Consider the following 14,742-nt stretch of genomic DNA (forward strand, 5'->3'; position numbering starts at 1 on the left):
CTTGAGACTTCTCCAGTCATTTCAGACTAGACTAATGCTAGTTGATAGATTATTTTCAATATTTTAGGCCTCTTGAGTTTGTCGCTTTTTTCCCTGTCCTTTACATAGTTAAAGATAACTACCCAAACCCATTTTTCTTGGTAGTTGTTCTGCTAATTCCTGTATCACGTGTAGTACTACAACCCTACTTTTGTTTGATGTTCTCCTTCTAGAAGATTCAGTGATTATTTTCATTGTTTGAACCTCTGTTGAATAGTTCATTGGGCTGCAGATCTCTGAAACAAAGAGCTCAAAGGAGTTTCCAAAATCACTGCATTGCAGTATATGTAGTCTCTTGCTGTATGTAATGGTTTCTCTTCTGATGAGATTGCTCCTTTTAGAGGCAGGGGTTAGCCAGCTATGAATGGGTATCTTCTGTAATTTTTTTTTTAAATGAGACTAAGCAAAAATGTGTCTCAGAATTCAAAAGCATTGGAAATAAATACAATTTTTTCTTGCCAGCCTATTTCTTGTTCATCTCAGAAAAAGAGGATTTGTTTAGTAAAATTCATCTTCCTTGGAAATTTGTTCCTCTCCATTAGTTGTGCTGCTTTTTCTTCACACATTTGCTTGAGATTTGCCATGACTGCTCTTTTTGACATTAAAACAAGTCCTGTGTGAACACAAGAAGCACCCTCACATTGTCAACTAAGACAGGTGTCTGCCTCCATGCTTCCCAAAACACAGGACAGCAAATACGAAGTTCTTGCAGAAGCACTTGTGGAGCACTTGTCCTTGCACTGTGTGCAGTTAGTACTGCTGTGTGTTGGTATATAGGTACAGGTTCCAAAATACAGATGTATTTAACACATGTATTTCAACAAATAAAACTCTCTTTGAGTTGCTTGGTTCAATTTTTGTCTTTTTATGGCAGGTAAGAAAAACAAGCCAGGCAGCATTGTTAGTGCTGTTGGAGCAAGAACTCATTGAGAGATATGATGTGGAGACCAAAGTGTGCCCTGTGCTGATAGATCTGACAGCTCCAGACAGCAATGACGATGTGAAGACAGAAGCTGTGGCTGTAAGTAACAGCAGTACCAAATCACACAGCCAAAAGTTAGCCTGAATGCTTGATAGTGCAGTGGTCATGGTGTGTTTCAAGTTGCACAGCCATCACTAAAAGGAAAACGCTGTATTCCCTCTCTGTAACAAATCTGTAACTTTTGTGCTGTGTCGGTGCTGTACACTCTGGTCAAGTTAAGATTTAAATTCAGTAGCTTATATATGCTGTTAAAAAAAGCCTTGCTGGACAAGACAGTGCAGGGGATTCATTTTATTGACTCCTAAAGCATCTGCTGTGTTGGCTTTTTAGTTTTTTGAAGGTTTGTCTGTTTATTTTATGGAAGTTTAGATTGCCTGTGTGGAAAATTTTCATCAGTTCAAAAGTTTTAGTGTCTCAGGTCTGTTGCTCCTTGCTGTATGTCTGTTCTCTTTATTGATTTTGTTGTGTTTTATTGGACAAAGTAATAAACATGAGTTGATTAACTCATGGTTGGTTGGTGGGTTTTTTTATGCATTAGACACAACCTTCGTATTTAAAATGTATGTGTTGAATCCAAATAGTAAGCAGATTAGTTAATTTATAATGGAGAAATAGCAGATGTATGCCCTTTTATTTCCTTTGTTTTTTTGCAATTTATATTGATGCTTTCTGCTGGGTGAATTTTTTTTCTTTTCTTTTTGCTTGAGAGAGACCTCATTTAATATTTTACTTTACTGCAGTGGCTGGATTGATAAACAATAAAAAGACCCCAGCACTGTTGCACTTGGCACAAAATTTCTACTGCTTCCTGATGAAGCTTACAACTACATAAGGGAATAAAATATAAGCAGATTAGCTTTATCTGTCTTCATGGTTTTGAAGGTATTGAAACTTGACAGAAATTTCTGTACCTCATCAACCACCTAGAGGTTAGAAAAGCCATCATTTGTTACTACAAGGGAATGAATGTAAATAGTTCTACTGACATGATTGGGAAAGATAAACATAAAATTCTTTTTGCTTTTTAAAACTTTTTTTTTTTAAGTTTCAGTACAAATTAGAATGAAAGAACAGTTGGAGAGAAGAGTTCTTTTTTGGCGTGATACATTTCTTGGGGAATTTTATGTTTGGGAGTTGCATATATGCAGTGTAGTGTTGTAATAAATTTTAAACCATACAGGACTCAGAAGTTTCTTAAGCATATTAATTGTCAATAATTTTCTGTTAATTTTACACATATGCATTTTGTATTGAAATAGTAAAAGAATCGTGTACTATTTTTTTAGAGATCTCTTGGGTAACATAGAATAATTTCTAAGAGTCCAGTTATCTTTGTTAGCTGGGAATTGGATTCAGTTTATTGGAAGATCAGTGTCATCTTCTACACCTGTGTTGTGTCATGACAAGGAAATGGGAAATTTGGTTCTCTGCAAAAGTGGCCAAGCCTTTTCAATACAAATGGGGTTTTGTTTTCAATATTTTTCACAGTTTTCAGTAGAATGAAGAGTAGATGTAAAAACCCTCTGCTTAGCTGACACAGAGTGGTGTGTTGTGCAGGCGTCTCTAATTAGTGTCTGTCTTGTCATTAGATTATGTGCAAAATGGCCTCCATGGTTGGAAAGGACATCACGGAAAGACTTGTGCTTCCCAGGTTCTGCGAGATGTGCTGTGACTGCAGGATGTTTCACGTTCGTAAGGTATGAGTTACGAGCATCCGGTCTAGATTATCTCTGAAAAACGTGTCATGTGCTTGGAACTTGCATGTGACTAAGAAACTTCCCTGGTAGATCTCTTTTGTGACATGTGTAAATGAAAACTGTGGGGGTTTTTGTAGTTTGCATTTCCACAGGTTTTAATATTGTCACTGATATCTTTTTCCAGAATCACTACCTTTATTACTAGAAAGAAAGAAAGAATCTGCTTGTCCTTATGCTACAGATAGCTGCAGTGTAATTTGGCATACGTCCTTACGGTTGTATTGGTAGCCAGGATAACATGAACCAGCTGTAGCTGATACAGCATCAGCCACCTGAGCTCATACCTCTGTGCATAGATGGAATTAAAGATGCTCATATTCATTGAAGCAAAGCAGTATTCCATCATGATGTTTAGGTGTAAAGGCTGCGCCTTGATCTCATCCTGCCATTGAATAGCTTATTTCCCTTGATAGCTGCATGTATTCTTTAATTTGACAGCACTTCAAATACATTTTATCCTTTTTTCTTTTCATTTAAGTTCTGGCATTTTTCTATTATTAAATTTGAAGAAAAAGACTAATTTTGAAGAAAAAGAAAATTATTTATTTTTTAAAAACCGTGGAAAGTGATGGAATGGGAAAGTAGCTCATAATGAGTTTACACCAAAACACAATTTTCTGATTTTAAAAGGTATTTTTTCCCCCTTGGATTTTGCTGTATTAAAACCGTGGTCTTAGTCTTTATTTCTTGCATTCTGTCTGCAAGGTATGTGCAGCCAATTTTGGAGATATCTGCAGTGTGGTTGGACAGCAAGCCACTGAAGAAATGCTGGTAAGCCATTTCTTAAAGGGTTTTTCTTCTTAATACAATTCAGGAGTGGAGCCAGACAAGCTAGAGAAGAAGGGGCAGTTCATGAGAGCTTGCAAATACAGGGGGAACATGGCTGGGGGGATAAAGTGCTGGAAGTGGTGAGGCCTATGTATTGATTTAATCTCTTCAAGTCAGTTTTCCTGCCTCAGACATCTGGGAAAGGAGGGAAAGAGAAAGAAAGGTAAAGGAAATAAGTGAATCTCAGAAATAACAAATGAAGTAGAAGGAGGAGAGACAAATTTCAAAATGGAAAAGCAGGGAGCTGGATGGAGTAGTAAGAAGAGGATCCTTCAGTGGGATCAGTAGGAACTGTGCCCACATTTCCATGGTGGGTCTGGGGAGCCTAGTGGATGTTGATAACTGGGAGACATGATAAGGCTAGGGAGCAGAAATCAGCTTGGCAGTCTCTGGGATCTGTCTTCAAGCTTTCTCCTCTTGGGAATGTGGACAGTGAGCTTGTTGAGGGCCAGCAGAGGCTGATGAATCAATGCTCTGAATTAGTGAGGGACTTACATGAGCGGAGTATAAATGCAGGCATGACTTCAGCCAGAGGCTCTGCAGCTTTTTGCAGTTGTGGTGTTGGGACAGGTAGGCCTGTTGTGTCTCTCAGGCCATTTCTTATGCTCCTAAAGAATTTGTTGCATTTTTCTCTAGCTGTTGAGTAATTGAAGTCATTTGGTAGTGAAGTTTAGTTGTGTGGACTTAGATCCCATATGCTTCCTGATTTGGGATGTAAATTGATTTTTCTCACACAACTGCCTTTTTAGTGATTAGCATAATGAATTTGGATTAAAACTTTGTAGAGGGTGCAGCTAGACTACTGTGAAATAAAAAAGTGATGATTATTTCATTTGAAAGCAATAATGTGTGGCAGGACAGCTGGGGTTCTCTTTCTATAACAGAAAATGCCATTTTCTGGTCTTCTGTGATTATTGTTAGGAAAAAGGAGGGGTGTAAAAAGCTGAATGATAAGACTTCATTTTCGAACCTAAAAGCTTGTTTTAATTAGAGGCAAAGTCCAGAAAACTTGGCTGCAGAGAGCAGGAGCAGTTGAACATCAGTAACTGTGAACAAGGCTGTAGCAACAGCCACTGGATTAATCATATTTTGTCACTGTGCCTGTTGCAAGCCAAGGCAGCCCTGCATGTCTGTGCCTCGCCTTGACTGTCCACCCTTACCATTATTGTTTCCAAAAAGCCCAAACACCTGAGCACCTTCAAAATGTTTCAATTTTATTAGTAAAACCACTGCTCTGATCAAATATGTTTTCTCTTGAGCAAATCCAATCTTTCTCTCATTCCCCTGTTCCTCTTTGCAGTTCATGTCCTGCATTGTAGGACAGAGGGTGGCAGAGGCTGATAAATCTAGCAAGGAGATGTGTAGGTAGAAAAGGGAGGTTTTTCTTTCTGAAGATGCTGTTCCTTTGCATTTCAGTAATAATCTTAAAAAAAGCTGAAGTGGTCTCTGATAGGTAAAATGATAATCATAGAATCAAAAAATGTTAAGGTTTAGAAGGGACCTTAAAGATCATTTAATTCTAACCTCCCCTGTCATGGGCAGGGATGCTTTCCACTAGATCAGGTTTTCAAGGCCTTATCCACCTGGTCTTGAACAGTTACAGGCTTGGGGCATCCACAGTCTACCTGGGCAATGTGTTGCAGTGCCTCACCACCCTTGTAGTAAATAATTGCTTCCTAATAATGCATCAGTATTATTTTTCTTGTCCTTGCTTTAAAAGAATGGTGTAGACATGAGGTCTTGACTTACGATGGGTTTGTTGGTCTTGGGAGTATTTTTGAAGTTGGGCTTTTTGGGGGCATTTTTTTGGGTATAAATCAGGTTTAAGAGTTAGTACTTTCTTGCTATTCTTCAGACAGGTGAATTTTCCTTATCTGTATCCATAAGTAATATGAAGGCAGCAGATTAGAAGCGTGGTGCTACTGAACGTGTGTTTTGTCTTGCAAATGTTAATCTGTGCATCTGAGTATAAAGGTGGACAACCAGTTGAAGAAAATGAATGTGAGAACTTGTTTTGAAACAAGCACTGCCTATTCAGACTTGCAAACTCACTCACTATATTCCCAACAGCTGCCGAGGTTTTTCCAGCTCTGCTCTGATAATGTGTGGGGAGTTAGGAAAGCCTGTGCTGAGTGCTTCATGGCAGTTTCTTGTGCAACATCACAGGAAGTCCGGAGGACAAAATTGTCAACCCTTTTTATTAATTTGATTAGTGATCCTTCACGATGGGTAAGATTTGGTTTTTGTTTTTTGAATAGCTGTCATATTTGAATGATTTTACTACAATACTCCATGTAAGAGTATTGTGGGTGTGGATAATCTAACCTGTTTCATGCATCTGAAGCAAAATTGTTCTTAGACTGGTTAGTTCATTGATGGGTGTAGAGAGTCCCTCACATTTTCACTGCAGCATGTAAGAAAAACTCTGTCAGTGGAGTAGCTTTTTTTAGCTACAGAATTGCCTGTGACTTAACATTGCTGAGATTCATTAGCAAAACTGGAAAACTGATATACCTGTACTTCTTTAGGTTCCCTAAGACCATGTCATTTTTAGGGGGAGGGATGCTGGAGTTTTTGGTTGGTTTGTTCATTGGGAGGTTGATTGGTTTTGGGTTTTGTGGGTGTTTTGGATGTTGGTGGTGGGGAGTTTTTTATTAATTAATTTTTTTAATTATTTCTTGGGTGATGGGTTTTTGGTTTTGTTTTTTATTTGGGGGGCTTGGGTGGGATTTTTTTGTTGTTGTTTGGGGGGGTTGGCTTGGTTTTTTGTTTGTTTGGAGGGGTTTTTTTATTTGCTGTCTTGAAGATTTACTCTTAAACCTTAAATCTGTTACTGAGCAGACTACTTCCAAGAGCCAAGGATCATCTGCACAGAAGTATGAGCTTGTGGATCTTGGAAAATCCAAGTTGTAGCCCAGCAGAATTAATCAAATAACAAAAACTAAGATAGAGAATTGTTGAGGAGAATGAATAGTAGGAGAAAGAAGGAGCAAATTCACAGCATCGCCAAATAGAAAAGGGAAAGAAATATAATGCTTATCAGTCAAATTTCTGAAAGTGAAATGTCTGTTTACTGTACTTTTTTTTTTTCCTTTCAGGTTGTTAAAATTCTGAGCTGAGCTCTCAGATTTACCTGCTTCTATTATCTAAGCAGATTCTTCCTGCTTTGGTTGTGGGGAATAATCCTGTCAGTTTAGTTGCCTGTGATTTAATTGGTTTCACCCTGCTTTTTCATTTTCTTTAACTTTTTTTTTAAACTTTGCAATCTGTATACATCTGGCTGATTCTTTCCAGATAAGAGCCTCTGCTTTTGGTTTCCTTAGTAGGCTTATGACCCTTTCAATTCCTAATAGCAGGCATTTTAGGTTTTATAGGACAGCAGGATTTATATATATAATTTTGGTTTTTTACCTTGGACCTTTTCCACTAGGTTCGTCAAGCAGCTTTTCAGTCTCTGGGGCCTTTCATATCAACTTTTGCTAATCCATCCAGCAGTGGCCAGTACTTTAAAGAAGAAGATGGTAAAAACCCAGAAGATTGTGATTCTGCGCAGGAAAACAGGTAAATTTGCTAAATCTACAAGTTATTTTTGCCTCCTTGTTCTTCTTTTGCATGTTAGAAAAATTAACTTTCTTGGATAAACTGAGTATTTGGTAAATGGAAAGATCTGGATCTTCTCATTTTCACAGACCAGAATTAGGATATATATTCTGTGGTGAGATGACTGACTTGATAGACAAGGGAGAGCAGTGTATACTGTGTACCTGGATTTCGGGAAGGCTTTTGACATGGTCTCCTGTAAGACCCTTGTGGAGAAGCTGCTGAAGTTTGGGTCAGCTGAGGAGATAGTGAGGTGGGCTGAGGACTGTCTGCCTGGCTGGGCCCACTGGCGCTGGTCAGCAGTGCGTAGTTGAAGGTTGCTAACTGATTGCGTGTGAGAGGGATCAGTATTGGCTCCAGTGCTGTTTAACACCCTCTTCAGTGATCTGAATGCTGGAGTAGGGTGTCACTTCAGCAGGTCTGCTGATGACATAAAGCTGGGAGGAGTGGCTGCTTCACCCTCAGGATAATGCTGCCATCCAGAGGGAGACCTGGACACACCGGAGACAGTGCAGTGAAGGGCCGCAGAATGACAGACTGAGAGAGCTGGGACTTCAGCCTGGGGAAGAGAGGGCAGGCTGGGAGGGGTCTTACCAATGTTTATAAATACCTGAGGGGAAAGTGAAAAGAGGATGAAGCTGGACTCCTTTTCTGTGGTGCCCAGTGACAGGACCAGAGTCACAACCCCAAACACAGGAGGTCCTCCTGAACATCAAAACCCACTTTTATTTTTTTTACTGTGAGGATGACTAAGCACTGGCAAATCTTGTCAATGAAGGCTGTGGAGTATCCATCCTCTGAAATACTCAAAACCTGTCTGGACAGGTCCTGGGCAGCTGGTTCTGGTTGTCCCTACTTGTACAAGGAGGTTGGCCCAGGTCCCTTCCAACCTTGACCCCTCTGTGATTCTATGGTTTCTGTTTTGTTTTGCTGTAAGTGAATTTACTTTGACAAATAACAAGTTGATAGCTGTTGATAGTTGAAAATGTGAATTTTCAAGAGTATAATAAGTCTATTTTGTTTTTTTTAATGTCCATTTTCTTTGACACTCAACAGTGAACAAGTCAGGACTGCAGAAGATGTCACAACAGATGAAGAGCACAACAGGACAGAGGATCTGTCTTCACATAGTGATGATAGTGATGATTTTGCAAGAAAACTTGAAAATGTCATAGAAGATCAAAATACAGTGTCAAATAACTCCAAGAGGGAAAGTGATTTCCAGACTGAACCATCCTTCCATTGCACTTTGCCTTCAGAATCTTGTGGGGAAATGGCAGAGGAGAATGAGCCAAGTCCTCATTGCTGTACAACAGATCTGCAGGAGGCTGAGCTGAATTCACAGGAAACCTCTCTTTCAGAGCAGGAATTATACAACTCTTTCCATTTCTGGAGGACTCCACTTCCTGAAATAGATATTGACTTTGAGCTTCAGCAGACTTCTGATATAAAACTTGATAGAGAAATTCAGGAACTCACTATGCCAGTGTCTCCAAGCATTCCTATGGCAACAAGGAAAGAATTAGAAGAAATGATAGAAAATTTGGAACCCCATATAGATGATCCAGATGTTAAAGGTATGGTAAAGATACTGAAGCATTTTTAGTGTTTGAAGATATGCATATGTTGCTTCAGCAGTTTGGGCTTTAACCTCTTAGTTGCTTTAAAAGTCAGAAGTACTGTTTTCTCCTGGTCCTCAAAGAGATTGAGGAAAATTGATAGTGAGCTAAAAGGGAATTTGAATTTGTGCAAAGTATTTAAAAGGAGTATAATTCCTTTTATGAACTGAATGCATGTGCAGTTAGCAGAATAAAGTTGTGACTTCTTGTTTTGACATTAGAATCAAATAGATGGTTCAAAGGCATATGCTGTTGATAAGCAAGTTTATTTCTAATTAGCATACGTGCAAAATAAGGCAGATTAAGAGGTTTGTGGTTTTTTTAATTATCAGTGTGAATAATGGTTTTCTTTTTACACATTATCCATTTGATTTTGGATTAAATAGTCTCCATTTTTTTCCTGCAAGGTCTTTGTTATTGCAGTCACATGTTGACAGCTTTAATGAGACAAGTTTGTCAGATCAGGCTGATAATTGATCCAAGCTGAGTTCTTGATGTGAGCACACATTCTCCGTTTTAAAAGCTGTTGAAGAATAGAGAAGGGTTTCATAAGTTTGACAAGGTGGTGAAGCAGCACTTCAGAGACACCTCCTGAGCTAAAAGTACTTGGCTCTGGAAATAGGTTTTTCTTGGTGTTCATATGCTGAATAAATTCTACGGCACATGGGGCTCAAGTATCACAGTCAAAAAGTCTGGAGGTACCACTGAGGAAGAAGCCATGTTATTTTGGAGTTAAGGAATCTCTAGGGGGAAAGCATGCCTCTATACCAGAAAATGTAGGAGGGAAAGAAGGGGCAAGTTGGGGAAAAACATTTTAGAATAAACTGACACTGCTTTCAACTAATTATTATTGTTACTAGGTTGATAAGCTAATAACTTTTCTTAAATCCATTTTGTACTTTTGTTTAATCACTTGTGAAGTCAGCAGATAAAAACTTTGCTTTAGGAGTGCTTTGGGTACTAAGGAAAGAGGTAAGAAAAAATTTCACCCTTGCTAATGACTTCCGTGTTCATATAACCCATCTCTGAAGCCAACTGCAGAAGCTTGCCCTGCTGTTTAGGTTTACTTTGTAAAACTGTTCTGTCTATAATTAGAGAACATATTTTAACACATAAATTTCAGTGGTTTATGTAAGTAGACAGTTTATGTAAGCATGTAGTTGTACATCCAGAATCATTCTGTGTTATGAATTTGTTTATCATGTGTGTTCATGTCTTGTTTCAGAGCAGGTTTTTGGAATTCTGTTTGTTTGTTTGTTTGTAGTTCTCTTGACTGGGTGTCAGGAGTATTTCTGTGGAGTTGTTGACCAACATTTGCACATTTCAGTAGAAGAAAACTGTTACTAGGTTGTCAACGCCATAGGTTCTCCTAGTCTGACTTGGTCAAGGCTGTGTAGTGAAGCCCCATAAAACACTCCTCCTAAGTCTTCTACTCTTCTTCCTCTTGCCTGTGCTCTCATTATTCAGTTTAAATACTTCAGAAGCTGGAATTTAACAACATGCCTGTTTCGATTTAGTAACATTGCAATTTTAATTTTGCACAAAGTGCAAGTAATATTAATTTTGCATGCTTGTCTCAAACACTGTGGCACACATAGAAGTGGTAGATATCCAGACTTTAGTCTCTGAATAGCTGACTTAATGCCTGTGTGTTGAATCTTATACTTCCTAAGTTGTGACAAAAGGTAGGCTTGCTGTGGGGATAATCCAGAAGATTAGAGCCCTGACTGTCTCTTTGCTCATGGCAATATAATCTAAAACCGTTGTTGCAAACTGATGGTATAACTATTCAGTCAAAAGCTTACCTTAATTTGTTTTCATAGAAATTTTATGAAACTACCTAATTTTGCAGATAATTTTGTCTCTGGTATACATGGCTTACAAATGTATGCCAAACAGCCCTGGTCCCAAATGGCCCCTTGGGTCTTTTCCTGCCTGCACTTCCCCTCTCTGCAAAGCTGGCCATTATGTTTTTGAGTCTTGTACTGTGAGTAGGCTTTGCTTTGCTAGCAATGACTGAGCAAGCTAGGAGAGTTTTTTTTCCTCTCTTTATTTCTTTTTAAATCCCTGTGATCTTTTTCTTGCACTTATTTTCTTCATTGGCTTGCTGTCACCTAAGTCCTGGACTCCTGCTTCCATGCTGTGCTCCTGTCTTTATTGCTGCATTCCCAGCCAAGGGATGGGAGTGGAAGATGCTGTGTTCTCTGTGGTGGGTAAGTGGAGGCTTGCCATACTGGAGAGCTTCCATGGGTACACATCTTCTGGCTTCTATAGCAAATTGGCCAGGCATCCTGAAGGCAAGCAAGTGATGGAGTGTGGTTTGGGAGTGAGACTGCGGTGTATGATGTTTCGCATGTGTCAGTAAGATTAAGTTGTTCAGATGACCTTGTCTCTGGCTGTGCCTTGACTCTCCATGCTTGACTGTGCAAGTTCAGCAGCCTTCTTTTGACATAGGGTTTTGGTTTTGGTTTTTTTTTTTAAGTGTTTTATAGATTTACAAGAAGAAGAAAATTAATTACTGTTGCGTGGAACCATAATGGCACAGGGGTTTTGAAGTTTCTTAAGATCACACTGAATTTTTATTATTTCACTCTGCAGAATATCTAGTGATGGTCATAAGGTGCTGTTCTTCCCTGTGCAATCAGAAGAGGTTGATGATTTCTATTTTGCTAGTTGTTTCAGAGCCAGTCCCTGACAACTGAGGCAGATGTGGAGATTTGGTGCTGAAGTTCAGCTGACAGTGATTTTTTTCTGAGTCAGAGAAATATGATTTTGTTGGGGTTTTCTTGGTGTTTTTTTTTTTTTAATTGCTGTTCCTTCCTCCCACCCCACCCTCTGCGTTGCGCTGTATGTTCATCCCTGGCAGCTACTATACATTTTTACCCCTATCCCCTCCCCTCCACATGTATTCCCCTCCTCTTTCCTTTTTTATTTTCATCTCTTTCTATCTGGGTTTGGCATTCCTCTACTTCACATGTGTCACTTTACCCTTCTCTGTTGTGTGAGTTGCTTCTCCCCTCACCTGCTTGCATCATTATAGCAGAAGTATTGAGAAAGAATAACTCAATTTTTATCTGAGGCGTACCTGAGTGTGCCATGCCAATGGGAAGAGTCAAAGGAAAGGCATCACCAGGTTGTGCTGCCTGGAGTATGGCATGTTCAGTGCATATCCTCATCTTCCAGATGTCTTGGATGCCAAACAGTTAAGGGGTTACTGTTTACACACACACTGGGGTCATGGTTATGTGGTTTTGGTTTGGTGTTTTTGTGTTGGGGTTTTTTTTTTTCGGGGTGGTGGGTGATACTGGTTTGTTTGGGGTTTTCTGCAGTGCACCTCAGTAAAGCAGTTTCTGTTTCAAGCCTTAGATCTTTGCTTTAAGGCATGGAGACTGGTGAGATCTCCAGCAAAAACCAAAACCAATTTTTTTAATGGTAATCAGTAACCATCATAGAATATTTTTTCCCCAATCTTATCTCAAAAAAGGATGAACTGCTTCACCTGAATCTCGCTCTCTAACTTGGGGCTTTCCTTCCAGAACTAGCTTATTGCTATTGATAAATCTGAGTAATAGGTGATTGAGCAGTCAGCAGCCAAGATAAAGACAGCCTGTTGTCTCACAAGCAGACTGCTGGCTAGCAGAGCTACACAGGCTGTACAGAGTTAAGCACTGGTATTGTAATCCCTGTTAAGAGGACCTTTCCAGTACACTGGCCAGACATCTGGAAGGTGTCAGACTGGGAGATGGGAACCTTTATGTTCCTGTGAAGTATGCCAGCTTTTAAAAAATTATCACAGGGTCTTTTTTCAGGTCATGTTTTTCCAGTTCCCTGAGGCTGCTGCTGTCTTTACTTCCTTCAGTTTGCTTTTCCTTCCTAAGATGTTTTTATTTGTTTATTTTTCTTTCCACAGACACTTTCTTCAGCTGGCTTTATCTTACATTCTGCATAGAAAGGGCTAAATCATGTGATGTCAGCTTTCCTTAATATTATTTGGGGGAATAGAGGAAGCCTGACTTTCAGGCTACTGAGGGAGGCTAACTGTGGCTTAAGCCAGTTATAAGTTGCTTTGCTAAAAGGAGACCTAATAGGGACACACCAGCCCAGATGTGGGGTCAATTGATCCCATTCCCTTATAAGGACTATATTTATAAGTTAGGCTACTGACACTGCCTGCAATAAAAGTCTAAAATATGTTGTTAATGGAACAGGTGAGGAGTAAGTGGAGAAGAAAATATTTTCTTATGTTTCAGTTACTTCATCTCTGTACCCATTATTGCAGCCCACAGCTTTTGCCTCTGAGTAAGAAGTGAGGGTAAGGAAGGCAGATCCTTTAGAAAAAAGAAAGGAAAATCAAAACAAACCATCAATGTCTTCTAACAAAACATCAGGAGAAGCAGAAAACAATAATAAGGTTTATTGAAGGGCCAGAAACGCCTGAACAATCAGGAAATTCAGTAAGACCAGATAAAATATGGTCTAGAATTTACTGATTGCACCAGTTATTTTAGGATACAGGTACAGTAACCAAGACTAAATACTTTCTTGTTTAAAAATACATCTCATCTCAAGCAGAAGTTGAAGAAAGAGTTAATTAATGGTCTGAGATCTGGTGAACATTGATTTTATCTGGGCAATGCGGTTACTTGAGTTCTGTGCTATGTGCAGAACTGACCTTTACACTCCGATTTTTACTGGTGGTAGTTGTGAAAGCTGGTTAGCCAGCAGATTCCCTTCTTGAAGCATTTCTCTGTCATTCATGAAAGGGGGGAGCCTTATCCTTTATTTGAATTCGAAATTATTTTCTGGAAACCATTGCCTGTCTCCTGCCAGTAGGAAATCTCTTCATGAGAGATGATGAGCAGCAGCAATGCTTAGCTCTTCTTTTAGCTAGGACCTTAAGATGTTTATGGACTTCAGGTCATTCACCTTTCAGTGAATGGCAGCACGAAATTCAGTCATGAATAAGCACTGAAAGAAGAAAGAAGGCACTTGCCAGTCAGTGAAATCCTTGGGACTTTGGCTTCTCCTGCCCTTCATCCCCACATCTTGAGATTGTAGAATTGACAAGAAGCTGAGGAAATGCTCATTTCTTCTAGGGCAAGCAGAGGACATCAGGATAGGTGTTGTCTCCATCCTGTAAAGCCCCTAAGCAAGGGTGGTCCAGGTGTGTGCAGGCTGACAATGGGGCTTGGGTGGTGAATATGACTTGGAAAATTCCCAATTACTGCTGTAGATACTTTTGTTACTAGAAATAATCTTCAGAGCTCTGTGTGGATTTTCCAGAAAATGCATAAACAAGCAGTATGTGTTTACCTAGTCAGTGTAAGCTTTCTTGACTTTTAAGTGAAGGTGAGAGGAATGTACATTTTTCATGAAGTTGACCTTCATGAAAGGTCTTCAAGAAAAACATCTCCTTAATGTGCAGCAGAATATAATAATTTTTCATTTTCTTGTTTGATTTCTCTAAATGAAAATGGTCTGTAAATAAGCCAGGCATTTCTTGCCCTAGTATAGCCACCTATTTTGCCTGGTTTTGGGGGTGATTTATTTAAGTTTTGGGGAAATTTATTAACTTTGATCTTTCTTATTCTTATGGGTCTTAAAGTACATAAGTTTATTGTGAAATAATACTTGAAGAGTAAGGCTGTACCAGTCTCTTATTAATCTTTAAAATTGTAAAATTCCTTTTTTTTATATATTTATATGTAAATTATATATTTAAATCATATTTTTCACATGTTTTATAGTGCAAGTATTAGTGTAATGTTGGTTGTACTTTTAAGTTTTTAACAGCGTATTTTTCCTTTTTCTTGTTGAGGAATACAGTAATACAGCAAGAATATCTTCGGGTTATTTTATCAGAAATTGGACACAGTTAGAGTTAGCATTGCATATTGTAAAGAATTGTCTTTCTTCC

At 39.0% G+C, this 14,742-nt stretch overlaps 1 protein-coding gene across 8 annotated transcripts in view; it reads left to right on the plus strand.

Annotated features, from left to right (window-relative positions):
• PPP4R1 (protein phosphatase 4 regulatory subunit 1) overlaps positions 1-14,742 on the plus strand; it is a 64,541-nt gene that overhangs the window by 35,981 nt on the left and 13,818 nt on the right. For all 8 annotated transcript variants that reach the window (XM_058832388.1, XM_058832391.1, XM_058832393.1 and 5 more), the window contains 6 exons: positions 914-1,060; positions 2,611-2,718; positions 3,484-3,549; positions 5,677-5,835; positions 7,037-7,167; positions 8,263-8,783. In XM_058832388.1, coding sequence (XP_058688371.1) covers positions 914-1,060; positions 2,611-2,718; positions 3,484-3,549; positions 5,677-5,835; positions 7,037-7,167; positions 8,263-8,783 — 1,132 coding nt within the window. The remainder of the gene's footprint in view (positions 1-913; positions 1,061-2,610; positions 2,719-3,483; positions 3,550-5,676; positions 5,836-7,036; positions 7,168-8,262; positions 8,784-14,742) is intronic.

This window comes from Poecile atricapillus, chromosome 2, assembly GCF_030490865.1.
Source record: "Poecile atricapillus isolate bPoeAtr1 chromosome 2, bPoeAtr1.hap1, whole genome shotgun sequence".
Taxonomy (NCBI): Eukaryota; Metazoa; Chordata; class Aves; order Passeriformes; family Paridae; genus Poecile; species Poecile atricapillus.